General features: G+C 36.8%; 1 protein-coding gene across 11 annotated transcripts in view; it reads left to right on the forward strand.

Moving 5' to 3' along the window:
• LOC107083665 (receptor-type tyrosine-protein phosphatase S-like) overlaps nucleotides 1-12,811 on the forward strand; it is a 272,199-nt gene that overhangs the window by 144,199 nt on the left and 115,189 nt on the right. For all 11 annotated transcript variants that reach the window (XM_015373047.1, XM_015373045.1, XM_015373049.1 and 8 more), the window contains 2 exons: nucleotides 7,890-8,035; nucleotides 11,123-11,264. In XM_015373047.1, the coding sequence (XP_015228533.1) occupies nucleotides 7,890-8,035; nucleotides 11,123-11,264 (288 nt within the window). The remainder of the gene's footprint in view (nucleotides 1-7,889; nucleotides 8,036-11,122; nucleotides 11,265-12,811) is intronic.

Consider the following 12,811-nt stretch of genomic DNA (forward strand, 5'->3'; position numbering starts at 1 on the left):
TATATATATATATATATATATATATAATATATGAGAGAGAGAGCGATAGATTGTTGGAGGGGATTCCAATTTACCAAAGAAGTTGCATTCAGTTTTTAGGTTTTGACACCTCTATTTTACCAGCTGTTCCTTTCAGATGTTAGTGGGAAATGTGCTGTGAAAGATACCTATTTGTAGCAAGATGGATAACAAGTGCTTTTTTTTACCAGTTATCTTCCTTTCTCCACAAATGACTGAATGGCTCTGCATCATTTTGTCTCCCACTTTGCTAATTCAGTGGGTAATGGCTCCTATTTATGAGTAGAGAACCTTTTTCCTGCCAATTATGGTATTAGTCATAAAGCCAGTCCCCACCTTCTCGTACAGCCCCCCTCCCCATCAAACAACAACAGTAAAGTACTGTAAATGGAGCCATCTAATATTCACATTCCCACCTCCCACTCTCTACCACGTTGAAATCGCAGTGCCACTGTGTTCTGTGTTATCGGGTCCAGCAGAGGTAGCGGCCGGTAGCAGGTGGTTGCTGTATTAGCAAAACAGGCGTCTGTGTGCACAGTGTGAGTGTTCCCCCTCCCCTCTTTCTGAGCAGCCCCCTGTGCGTTGATCAGTTCTATTCTTGGGGAGGTGTGAAGATAGCAATGCCCCCATTGCTGGTTATTTTAGCCGAGGCCATATCCCCCTGCCAGCCTGATAAAGACCGGACTCTGTGTGCTTATCTGGGCTCTGCTGTACCTCAGTCTGTTTGAGAAAAGCTTAGGGAACAGAGGGAGACGTTGAAAGGGACAAATGTCCACTGCAGGAAGAATGTCCTTTCAATGTCATATCTGAAAACATGAGGCATGCTTACTCACTTTTTTATTCATAAACATATTTTAAGACGCGTTACAATAAATGCAAAGATACATTTGAAAAAAACTGCACAGACAGATAAAGAAACCTGAAATTTTCTGTACTTATTTCAGTTTCAGTACTCCAGTTCAATGTCACACCAAAGGATGTTGAACAGATCACAATGCCCTGTCACCATCACATCTCACTATTCCAGGTGTAAAAACCTCATTTTGCCTCACCAGAAAATGGACCATCAGGGTTAAAACATATTCATACCATTAAGATAATCTCTTAAAGGATGTTTTCACCCAAATACAAACCTGTCATTCTTTTCTGATAGCGCATTCCTTTTAATGCCGTAGCAGTGCAAAAAGAGACTGTTGTATTTTCTTCCTCACCAGAGTCTGTTTTGTTTTGCTGTAATGTAGCAGGTTGCAACCTCTTTCTAATTTAGGCATTAATTATGTAGTAAAGTTGTTAAATATTGTAGCTTTCACGTCTTCATTTTCAATGCAACTGGATTTTTGCAAAATCTCAAGAAGACATATTTGTTAAGATTATTGTATCAATGAAGAGTGTATTTAAATATTGTTCTATTTTAGTTTTATTTTCTGTCTGGACACATTTTGGAAAACCACCAGTTTATCAGAGGATTATGAAATTAAACAAAGAAACTCCCTTTTAAATATGAATATAAAATCCCAATTGAAATCTTTTCCTAAAAGTTTAGTTTGAATCTCATAAATGGCATAAAGAAGTAGTTCTTCAGTCGAACTTTGCAAAGGGGTTGAAAATGTAACCCAGTTTAAATTTTTGGCTTCGTCCATCATACTTCTTGAAGATTTAAGTTTCAATTTATCCTTTTTAGTTTTTAAATAGGTTACTTAACAGTAAGTAATATTCACCTTTTTAGGGTTAGGGTCACTCTTTCCCCATAATATTGATGTTAAAATCTACTGTATAACATTTTTTTGCTTGTTTTTTTGAATTGGAAAATAGGCACTTTCGCTTAAGATAAGTTGAGCTTAAACCTTTCAATCAGATATTAATCTTACTTTTTTATTTCTACAGTCTTTTCTTCAGAGTTGTGAACTGATAATAGGACTACATCTTAGAAGTGAACCATTAGAGTTACTGTATCACATTAAAAGATTGTACAGAATACCTTACAGCTTAAACATGTTTCATATCAAATATGCAGATAAATGCCAATTATCTTAAGACTGTTTGCATTGTGAGGCCTTTGTTAACTATACCTCCCGAAAGATTACATTGCTTGGTACAAACTATTGATGTGGGTTTGAATGTAAACACGATGGGTCTCTCCTGCTTTTACAGTCACTTAGTGGTTTTGAGTTTATCTGTTTCTTTTAATTTAAAATCAAGTCTGCCATCATGATCTGTATTATTCCAAATACATTGAAGACAGATTTTTGTTGTAAATTACTGAATACATTGGGAAACAAGCTCAAGTATTTATCTCATTACTAGGGCTGGGTATTTTTGCCAAAGTCATGAATCGATTTGATTTTGATTCATACAGTTCTAAATTGATTAATTTCGATTCGATCTGTTTTTACAATAATGAAAGTGGTTCAACTGTGTTTCAAAATACTCATATATTTTATTTTTTCCTGCCATATTAAACACAAAGCGCAAACTTGTAAATCAGACAGTTTAAACTTGAGATGTGAACAAAACTGTCTCATAAGTGCAAACTTGTTTGTGAAAAGAAAAGCCTCACTCGAGCAAGCAGACGTGACACAGCGGGGACACAGCGGTATTGCATTAGCTGCATTATCTTCACTGCACAAACTATATTTGCAGAGTTGTCTGTAACAACTACAGGGTGTTTGCTGGTCAGCCCCCATTTGTTAATGTCTTCAGTCAACCTATTGGCTATTATTTGTTTTATATTCTTGAGTGCATCTGTCCTTCATCACTATAAAACTAATCAATCTCATACCCTAGAAATCGATCCTGCAAAAATGTAAAGGAATCGATTCAAAATCAATTAAATCGATTTTTTTACCCAGCCCTACTCATTACTGCTGTATCATGTGTATGAGTTTTCTGTACAGATTGTTTTTTTTTTTTTTTTACATATTTTCTTAGAATTCTTTCTGTCTATGTATCTTTTCAATAAATATTTGTTTATTTGATTATTTTACCATAGCTTTATAAATGGTGATTAACACAGTAGCTGTTTGATAATGGAGGTGGTACCCTCTATAAGTATAAAATCTAGTACATGCATTGAAATATTGTTGTTAAACTAACAGGTTTTTGAAATATGAAATCCTACTAAATGTAGCATATCAAAAGTGAGTCACTATCTCTTTCTTAGAAGGATTTATATAATGATGATGATTGCATTTGAAGTTATTGAGAACTTTTACCCCAAACTGTAATTTACGTTTAAAAGAAAATATATATATTTCCTCGGAGATGAAAGATTCTTGTCAAGTAGCAATAGAATATTATAGCTGCAAAAAAAAATATTTAGCCAATATAGCTTGATATATGAAATTGTTAAGAAATGAAAGCATATTTTGTTAAAATTCTATTTTACATGGAAGGATAAATGTTCTGATAGGAAGATTTGGAAGGAAAGAAAAAGTGCCATGGAATTGAAATACTCAAGGTGTAGCCGCCATAGGTTAACAACTTAGCAACTTTACCAACTCCCTTTGCTCAGCTGTCAGCATTACCAAGCGATATGATTGAGCACAAAGCCTGAAAGCTTCTGCTCACTTTTGCACTGTAGTTTATTTCATTCTGATGTCACAACCTACATATAGCACCTGTTAATATTTTGGGTTGTTATGTGCCATCACTCTTGACCACAAAACATTTTAAGCACTTAAAAGCCAGACCTTGTTCAACCTTTTCCACACTGCAATTATTGGTGTTGGTAAGGTTGAAATTAGAGGTGAAAAAAAAAGACCACGCTTAAAGTCAGCACTAACTGGCAGATGAGGCCCAGAGGCACATAGCTAAAGAGAACAGAGAAAAAAAAAGAAGGTTAATTACACTCATCAGAGTTCACACAATCATAAACCCCATACCCCCTGTAGTAAATGCAGTATAATTGTAATTCTTACACATTCAGCTGAAGGGGTGCTTGATGGTAAATACACACAAAAGCACTGTTATAATTAACCATAAACAAATGATAATACACAAGCAATTTTTCTGTGTAGTATTTTCTCCGTTTCTTTTGTCCTCATTAATGGTTAAGCCATTAGTATATAGTTTCTGATAGATGATAAAAACCATTTTGTGATTTTCACTTTTTGGAAAACAAAACTGGGGACTATAGAAAAAAGCATTTTAGCTCACGGGGAAGTGTGTAATGCTGGGTCTGGAATCAATGACTATGGCGTCGCTGAGATGCAGACTTCGCATAAAGACCAAAACAGTAAAACAGTGTGTGCACTCACATTAGCCATTGTACAGTGTGGTTGCTGTAATCAAGGCTGCACATCTTTATGGAATGATTCCGGCAGAAGAAAGTTTTGCCAGACACGATGGTGGCCCCTGGATCAAGCTCCTGATTTTCATGAGACAAACGGGAAAAGTCATTAGAAAGTTCTGGTGAATTTCCGAACAAAATCAAACCACCAACTTATGCTAACTTGACTCGTAAAAAAATAAAATAAATTGGAAAAACTGAAACAGAGGTTAAAGCACTTGGTTATTGGAGGATGAAAAACTATATTTTTGCACATGGATAAAAAGTTTTGCGTAAAATCCAAGAAAAAACGTACAACTCATGTGAACTTCTGTTATCACAAGCACCAATTTCTGCAGTCTAAGCCATAGATGGGTCAATGTGAGTTGCTTTTTCTAGCTAATCCATACTGGGCTAGGAGTGCAGCTGCGCTGTAGTTAGGTTGAACCTGACAGAAAGACCCTGGGTGATTTACTGCTAATGTTTTGATATTGCTTACATCTGATATGGTGGGGATATCTGGTTGTTATTAGGAATAGTTCACATTACATGCAGTCACCTCTCCACCTGCAGTCCCACGGGGCCTTAGGAGTAACCTTGTATTCTGCTGTGCACTCAAGTCAAAAGCAAATACATTACCAAACAGATTTATAGAGCTAGAACAAAGTTATATGGGTACATTAAGGACGATGAAGTATCATTTTACAGTTCAGACAACTAAGTTGAGTCAAGTATGAAAAACGTTTGTGTTTGATAAATCTATGCCTAGAAACAATTACTCCTTAAACTTGTATGAGCCTTATTTATGTTGAGAATGAAAAAAATATGAGTTTGCAAATATAAAATAGAAATAATTATCTATGGATGAACTTTTCCTTGAGAATAATCAAATTGTATTCTAGTCTACTTTGACTCCTGAATGGATATTTTTTCCTTTATTTATGAATAAATACCATCTATCCTAATTTAACTTTATTTTATTGTAAAGAATTAATAATATTATATATATAATTATTATATAATTTAATTCCTAAGGTTTTTCTTCGATTCCTGGTCTTTCTGCATGGAGTTTACATGTTCTCCATGAGCTTGCGTGGGTTCTCTCCAGATACTAAAAACTTCCTTCCACAATTCAAAAACGTGAAAGTAAAGGTTAATTAGCTTCTCTAAAGTCCCCTTAGGTGTGTTTGTGTGTCAATGGTTGTGTGTCTCTGTGTTGCCCTGCGAAAGTCTGGCGTCCTGTCCAGGTTGTACCCCGCCTCTTGCCTGTAGACGGCCAGAGATAGGTACCGGCCTCACCGCGACCCTAGACAAAGATTAAGCAGTAGAAAAAGGATGGATGCTTGATTCTCTTGTGTGAAAGCTGCTGTGCAAAGTATCCTTGATTACTTATTGGTAGTGGTAACACAAAAACTAATTTATATAGATTTGCATCTTTTAAATAATGAGGTGCAGGAATATCTATGAAGCCTTAGGTTAAGCCTTTGTTTAGAAAGTGCAACTGAAAGTAGTTTTGTTACTTTAGGAGTATCCTAATGTTTTATAGATGGAAATTAAAAAGGTTCTGAACAGGTTTTGATTAAATACACGTCTCTTTCATAAGGTGTAGACCCTGTGGCACATCGTTTTGTAGAGCAGCTTAGCATTTTGCACTTTTAAATAAGAGCTAAAGTTTGTGAATTTTAGGAAAACTTTTTGACAAGTCGTCTAGCACTTTTAATGACTCGCACATTCTTGACAATTTTCCAGCTTCTAGACCTGTCACCTCCTCTCGCCACCATTTCAGCATTCTTTCCAACACTGACCTTTCCACTTGCTCCTTTTCTTGTCCTGTCATTCATGACTGTGTCACATTTCAGTTTTATTTCTGTCCCATCTGTTTTTTTCTTAAAGTTTTTTATAGTATTTATTTGGATACATGGCCATTTTATTTAAACCTCAGGTAATACTAAAAAAAAAACTATATGCAGTACATTGTATTAAAGAAAAGTCTTGAATCGGTCAGAGGATAAATTCAGACAAACATCCAGGCGTTCACATTTATTCTACATCTATCTCATCTTGCGAAACAGGAGAGAGGGGGAGAATGCGACTGGGTGGAAATGTCAAACGGTCCACGGGAAAACCAATCAAAGACTGCCGGCCTTCAGTAAGAACCGCTACCATGGGCTTGCTGTGTGTAAAGCCCTTTTCTGTCTCAACAGAGGGCAAATTGTAAAGGGAGGTCAAATCTGGAGGAGCTGTGTTGTGTAAAACCGCTCAGTGATGTTCAGGATGGAAATTGAAAGTGTAAATTGCCCGAAGGGATCGTTTTTATGCTTAAGGAAGATGAGGAAGGCAACTTCCTGGAGGGCTAAGGTGCTCATATCACACTACGACTTTTCTGTATGCTTAGCATATAGAGCGCTGAGAAATACACAGTTGATAGAAGTTTTATTTTTTTGGGTTGATTTCTTTTCAACAGTTTAAAAGCACTTTTGATGTTTCAGCTTTCCTTTCACACTACCAGCACAGGCGCCATAACAGTGGACTGAACTTAAATGGCTCATAAATCACATATATGGCATTTAGCTTTAGAAGACTGAGAAAATGATTTTGTTTGTCCTTTATAGTGCCTATCAATTCTGTTATAAATGAAAGGGTCATCTGAAGGGATGTATAGCGGTTGGTTTGATCTCTACAGAATATTTACATCTGAAATGTTGGGCTTAATATTTTGAGGCAGTGAGTTAAAAATTTGAATGTAGCTGCCCTATTTTCCAGAGGCACAGCACTCACCCTTGTTCTTTTCCTCTGCCATGTCTCATGCCATTCCTTTTTGCTTCATTCTCCTTCCTCACACCTCTCTGCGCCTGATAACGAATGCAGGAATTCTCCCTCATATGTGTTTAGCAGTGCTCAGAGACCCGTGTCGGCCCGTGGTCCCTCAATTATTAATTTGATGTTGTGCGCTTGGCCGTTTGATCATTGCCGTATATCTGTGTGATTCAGATTTAACAAGTTCCCCAGGAGGCTGTGTTTCTTTTTTCTTCTTTTTTTTTATCCAGTTTGTTATCTTAAACCTACTTTAACCCAGACTTTTATAAAACTTTTGATGGACTGAGATGGATAATTTAACAGACATTTCTCAGTTGTTAAAAAAAGGCAGCGTATATTAAGTCAGCGGAGTTCAGCTACTGATAGTTTTGCACCATGTCCAGTAACAGAAACTGTTGGTTATCACCATAAAGGGGAAAACTCCCTTTCATGGGGTCATAACTTTAATGATCTTTTCCAAAGCCTTTCGTCTCCACCGACCATTGTCCTTTGTCTATTTCCTCGTGGAATGATATATATGTAGGCCTGTAATAATCACGACCTGGGCATTCCGATATAAATTTGAAAGTTGTAAAGCACTGCAGTTTGAGCAGTGGATTCAAATAAGTGGCGTAGAGTGAAAATTAGATACAGAGCCAGATAAGATGTGTGGATGCTAGCACACCAACTCGGTTGACATTTGGAAGTGAGTTCTTTGTGAAATGTAATTAAAGGAACTGAGTTAGCACCAGTGCTGCAGCATTTATCTTATGGCCTGTGGTAATGTATGTTTTTCTTTGCTCTCCAGCACCGCCGCGCTTCACTAAAGTTCCCGTTGACCAGATTGGTGTCTCAGGGGGCGTGGTCTCCTTTGTCTGCCAGGCAACAGGCGACCCCAAGCCGAAAGTTAGTTGGAACAAGAAAGGAAAGAAGGTGAACTCTCAGCGCATAGAGGTAAGTTTGTGGAATATGCTGTGCCTTTCTCCTTTTTGCAGGTGTGCTGGGCTGAATTAATATGAGGAGACAGAGTATTTGTTACTGCCATGTCATACAGCACTAAGCCAACAGATTACAACTCTAATTGCTTGCATGCAGGTCTTGTAAAGTAAATTAAAAAAATCTAACCTCATAACACATATCGGAATCAATCATTTTGATGCGTGATACTGGAGGACTACTTCTTCATGTTCATTTGGATTTACAGCAAACTGCATGAAAGAATGTACCTCTAAATCTCAATGTAGAAGTCACAAACATTGAACTTCTTCACATTTTTTATCTTTTTACAAACACAAATTACATTTATATTTTTAGTACTTTATGCAATAGACCAGCAGTAATTATTGTATTAATGAATGGTGCAAAGGTAATGTTGGCTCTGGATGTAGAGGTTTGTCCTCCATCTGGTGGGTTTCCGGTTTTAGCCCCGACGCTGCACAAATGGCAGCAAAAATGTATTGATTGGGCATTACAGAAATATGATCTTAATGGATGAATAGCAAGATTAAGCTGAAGTTGGAAAAAATAAAACTTAGTAGTTGGATGAGTTTTGCCTAAAGCCATGTAGGGAACACAGTAAACATACATTTTCTCTTGTTTATCAGAACATTATAGTGGGTTTTGGTATGTTGTTACCACTGCAATTCACCCTGAACACACAAACTCCATCATGATACATGATGGAAACTAGAAAGCTAGTTTTCTTAAGAGACGGGGAAGCTGGTCAGATTTGATCAAAGAATGAGTTAAGGTAATTAAAAGGTAAAACTGTTCAAGACTTGAGATTAGAGGGAGCTTCAGATTTCACCTTCCAGCATAGTTTATTCATGTTAGGAGCTATTGATTGAAATTATGAGCAATGCAGGTAGAGAGATAACTCAAAACACTTCCAGATGCAACTGCAAGAAAAACTGTGCTGCAAAGAGGTGGCTCAGAGGGGAGGGATTTTTTTATTTGCACATTATTTTAACTTTGATTATATTTATGTGCTATTTTGTGTTGAAAAATACATGTAGAAGGTAGTTTGTGGTTGTAGTATGAAATTAAATGAGAAAATGTCAAGATCTATGAATATTTTGTAAATTTTTATAACAGTTTTGACTTTGAGCTTTCTTGTTTATTGCCAGTAGTTTTCTTTCATTTTTAATATAATATAAGCTTTTTCGATTTTTTATTTTTATTTTTAGCTTTCCTACAGTATCAAGATTTTTGCAAACTGATGCAGACCACTGTCATCACACCTTTCAGGGATTCACTTCTTTAACCTTTAAACATTAACACATCCATCATTAGCTACAGCTGCACAGTAATGAAATGCAGAGCATCCCCCTTCCTTTTTGCACTTGACTGACTCTGTTATTGTCACATTTTTCCGTAGCTCTTTTTTTTTTTCTTTTCCTGGAAGCAGCCCTGTCTGCATGATTATGCCTGTGCGTTATTCATGATGTTTGTTATTCACTTCTCGGCAGGCATCCCAGATGGCATCTCTAAAAGTCTTGACTGATGCTCAATGTCTCTTAATTAAAAAGTTGCTTTATTTAACAATGACAACAGTGACAGCACTCAGATCAATGTGCACACTCGAACCCGCACAAATCAACTGGCATCATGAGGGAAACCATGGGGGAGGGCGCGAAAAAGGAGACCCCCCCCCAGCAGAGAGCAGCAACCACAGGAAGACCAGAATCCCAACTGAAGACAAAATAAAAAGTCTTATTTTGTGCTTGCTCCTCCTCTGCATGCTATGTGGTAAACAAAGCCAAGGGGGCGAAGGATTCGAGCCAAACGGACGCTTCATTTAGTCGGACAAGAAAAAAATGTTTTAAAGTGGGTTTTGAAGTGGTAGTTTTATTTTTGTTCTTATCTCTTCTGCCCTCTAGACAGCTGCTTTGATATTGATCATGTTGCCATGCTCGGCAGTGTTTTTAGCCTAATTAGCGGCTCAGGCTAGGGATGTGCTTCACAGGAACAGCAGAGCTGCTGAAGACTCCTGTTTGTGTCTCAAAGTCACACACTGCTCCGACAGCCGAGCAATAAAGCCTTGGTTGAAATCGTATAAGCTTCCATTTAGGAGGCTGACCCTTAAACTGCAGCATTTGCTGAGGCTGACCAGTCTATCCAAATGGAGACCAAATAATTATGTTTCAACAGCTAGAAACATTTTTTCTCCAGAACTGTCACCATTAAAATTTTACTTTTGTACCTATTGGTCTATTGATAAATGGTGAGATTAGGCATGGAAAAGGATATTTAAATCAAATGATGGCCAGATTCTCTAAATGCAATATTGATACTGTCCCTCACAAATATAATAAATTATTTAAACAAATAATAAGCTTCTGTTTGTAGCGACCACAATCCTAATCCATGAGATATCTGTCTTTGCTGTTCTGAGTTCTTTCAACAAAACCAAGCAAAAGGAAAAAAAGAACAAAGCAAAAAAAGCATGATTAAAGATTTTAGCAAGATCAAAACAAAAAGCACGAACTGTGGAGGAAAACTGTTTTTTTAATGATTCTCTTCTTTCAGAAGAATATACCAAAAATGTGGGGCATGTGTTTACATTTATCGATCACAGCGGTACCATCTTCATACTTGTGTCCAGTTGACCGTTTCAATAAAATGTATTAATCCTGTTATGATAACAATGACAAGCTAAAAACCATATACTGTGTATGTTATCATTACAGCTCAGTTCTGATAACGCTTATATACTGTGTTTATATTTCAATATCCTGATTTAGTGGATCAATGTTTTATTCTATTAAGCGGTATAGTTCCACGACTTACTGGAATGGCTTTCCTAAAATAGCAGATCATATAAAAGTAAGCAAAGCAAAGTAATTTATTCTAGACTAGAAGATGACACTATATTCCTAGATAGTTTATATTCACATAGAAGTCCCTCGAGCTCCATGTAACCAATGGTTACTACCTTTTTCTGGTGATCTGCTTTACAACAAAGTTAGAATCTTTTGGTATTTGGATTGAAATTGCAAACAAAAGCAATAAAACTTTTTGTCTTTGTGCTTCATTTCACAGACCATTGAATTTGACGAGGGTGCTGGCGCTGTGCTCAGAATCCAACCTCTTCGAGCGCCACGTGATGAGAACATTTACGAATGTGTAGCCGAGAACAGCGCAGGAGAGATCACCGTCAATGCCAAGCTCTCCATCATCAGAGGTAAATCTTCCACCCCCCCAAAACAAATACAAAGGCAAAGAAAAGGATATCTTTGCATGAGGTTTATCCATCGGGTTTTAAAATATCATGAGGCATTTATGGCGGGAATTTTCATCTCCAAATGGTTTTGAAGCTTTTCAGTCACTGGACCTTGTTTAGAGTGAAAGAAAGAAAGTTAATTAGAGAGGCAAAAAAAAGGAACCCAGAGCAGGATTTACAGAAAGTAAGTAGTTTTCTTTTTTTTATAAAAAAAAAAAAAAACCTTCCTAAAATGTATGTATTTCTCCATTTAATTTTGTCTGGGTTTTTCTAGTAAAATTTCAATTTTCAAAACTTTGACTTCATACATTCAAACGATGTCAGATCTGTGGTTAAAATACCCGATTTACCTGAACCATGATAATATTTTTAACAACTGGGGAATTTGCTACTGCACTGTCTTGGAAATTTTAAAGAATGTTTGTTAATTACAGAATTTTTTGATTGTACTAATCAGTTGTCATTCATGCAATAGCTGAAACTCTCATTAGCAGCGCTTAGATTCTGGTGTTGAATTTGATTGATTGGGCATCCAGTCATACTACAGCAGCTGACAGATGTGCCTGGGCATCCCAAAGAAAAAAAAAAAAGAGTATCCACAGATAAAGCAGCTGTACCATAACAGTAGGATATGATAAAAAGAGCTATTTGAGATTGAGCATGGATATAATATATCTAAAGGTGTTCTGAGATTATCTACGGTGAGCAAACGTGCTGCCTCGTACCAGACTGTGTCTTTTTCATTCCACCTTTGTTTAACTGATTTCACTACATAGACCCGCATGGTACAGATGTCTCTTTTTTTCCTTTTTTCTACTCTCCTGCCACCTGCCTTGATTCCTGGGCTCAATTAAGCTGAGCTAATGCTGCCTGGCTGGCAGCACAAACACTGTGTCTTTCTAGATGTCAGATCCCCCCACCCTGCTGTGGGCAGCATTTTACTGTTAGGAATATAGCGCCACCTTCCCCAAAATCGCTCAGGTGCATATATGCAGTTATTATTTCAATAACTTTGATGGGACTAAGCTATTTAACCATTTTCTGCCCCCTTTAAAGCTACTTGTATGATAATTACCTTAGAAGAGCTATGCCTCCCACATTTGTTTTCTTTTCTATCCAAACCCCCTGGAGACATTTGACTAATGTCTCAACCATTTGTAAATGTGAGACAAGCAGATGACAAAGCGCATAATGTAAAATACAGAGCAAAGGTTAAAGACACCACAATCAGGATTTTCACTGATATCCTATTTTTGCATTTTGTAGATGTTTCATTTTCACACCTTCACACCGCTCCTCAAAATTATATATAGATGTTTCATTGAAACGGCTATTAGCATCTTGTTTTAACATTTAACATTGGCTGAAACAACTAATCGGATGAATCGATTATTGTAATTATTGTCAACTAATTTAGTATTAGATTTTTTTCTGATTGAAGTGTAGAGACTCTAAAATGTGCCTTTAGAGGACAGAGCGACCCATCTTGAGCAACAATTTTAACAAAA

Source organism: Cyprinodon variegatus, unplaced genomic scaffold (assembly GCF_000732505.1).
Source record: "Cyprinodon variegatus isolate N-32 unplaced genomic scaffold, C_variegatus-1.0 Scaffold80, whole genome shotgun sequence".
Classification (NCBI taxonomy): domain Eukaryota; kingdom Metazoa; phylum Chordata; class Actinopteri; order Cyprinodontiformes; family Cyprinodontidae; genus Cyprinodon; species Cyprinodon variegatus.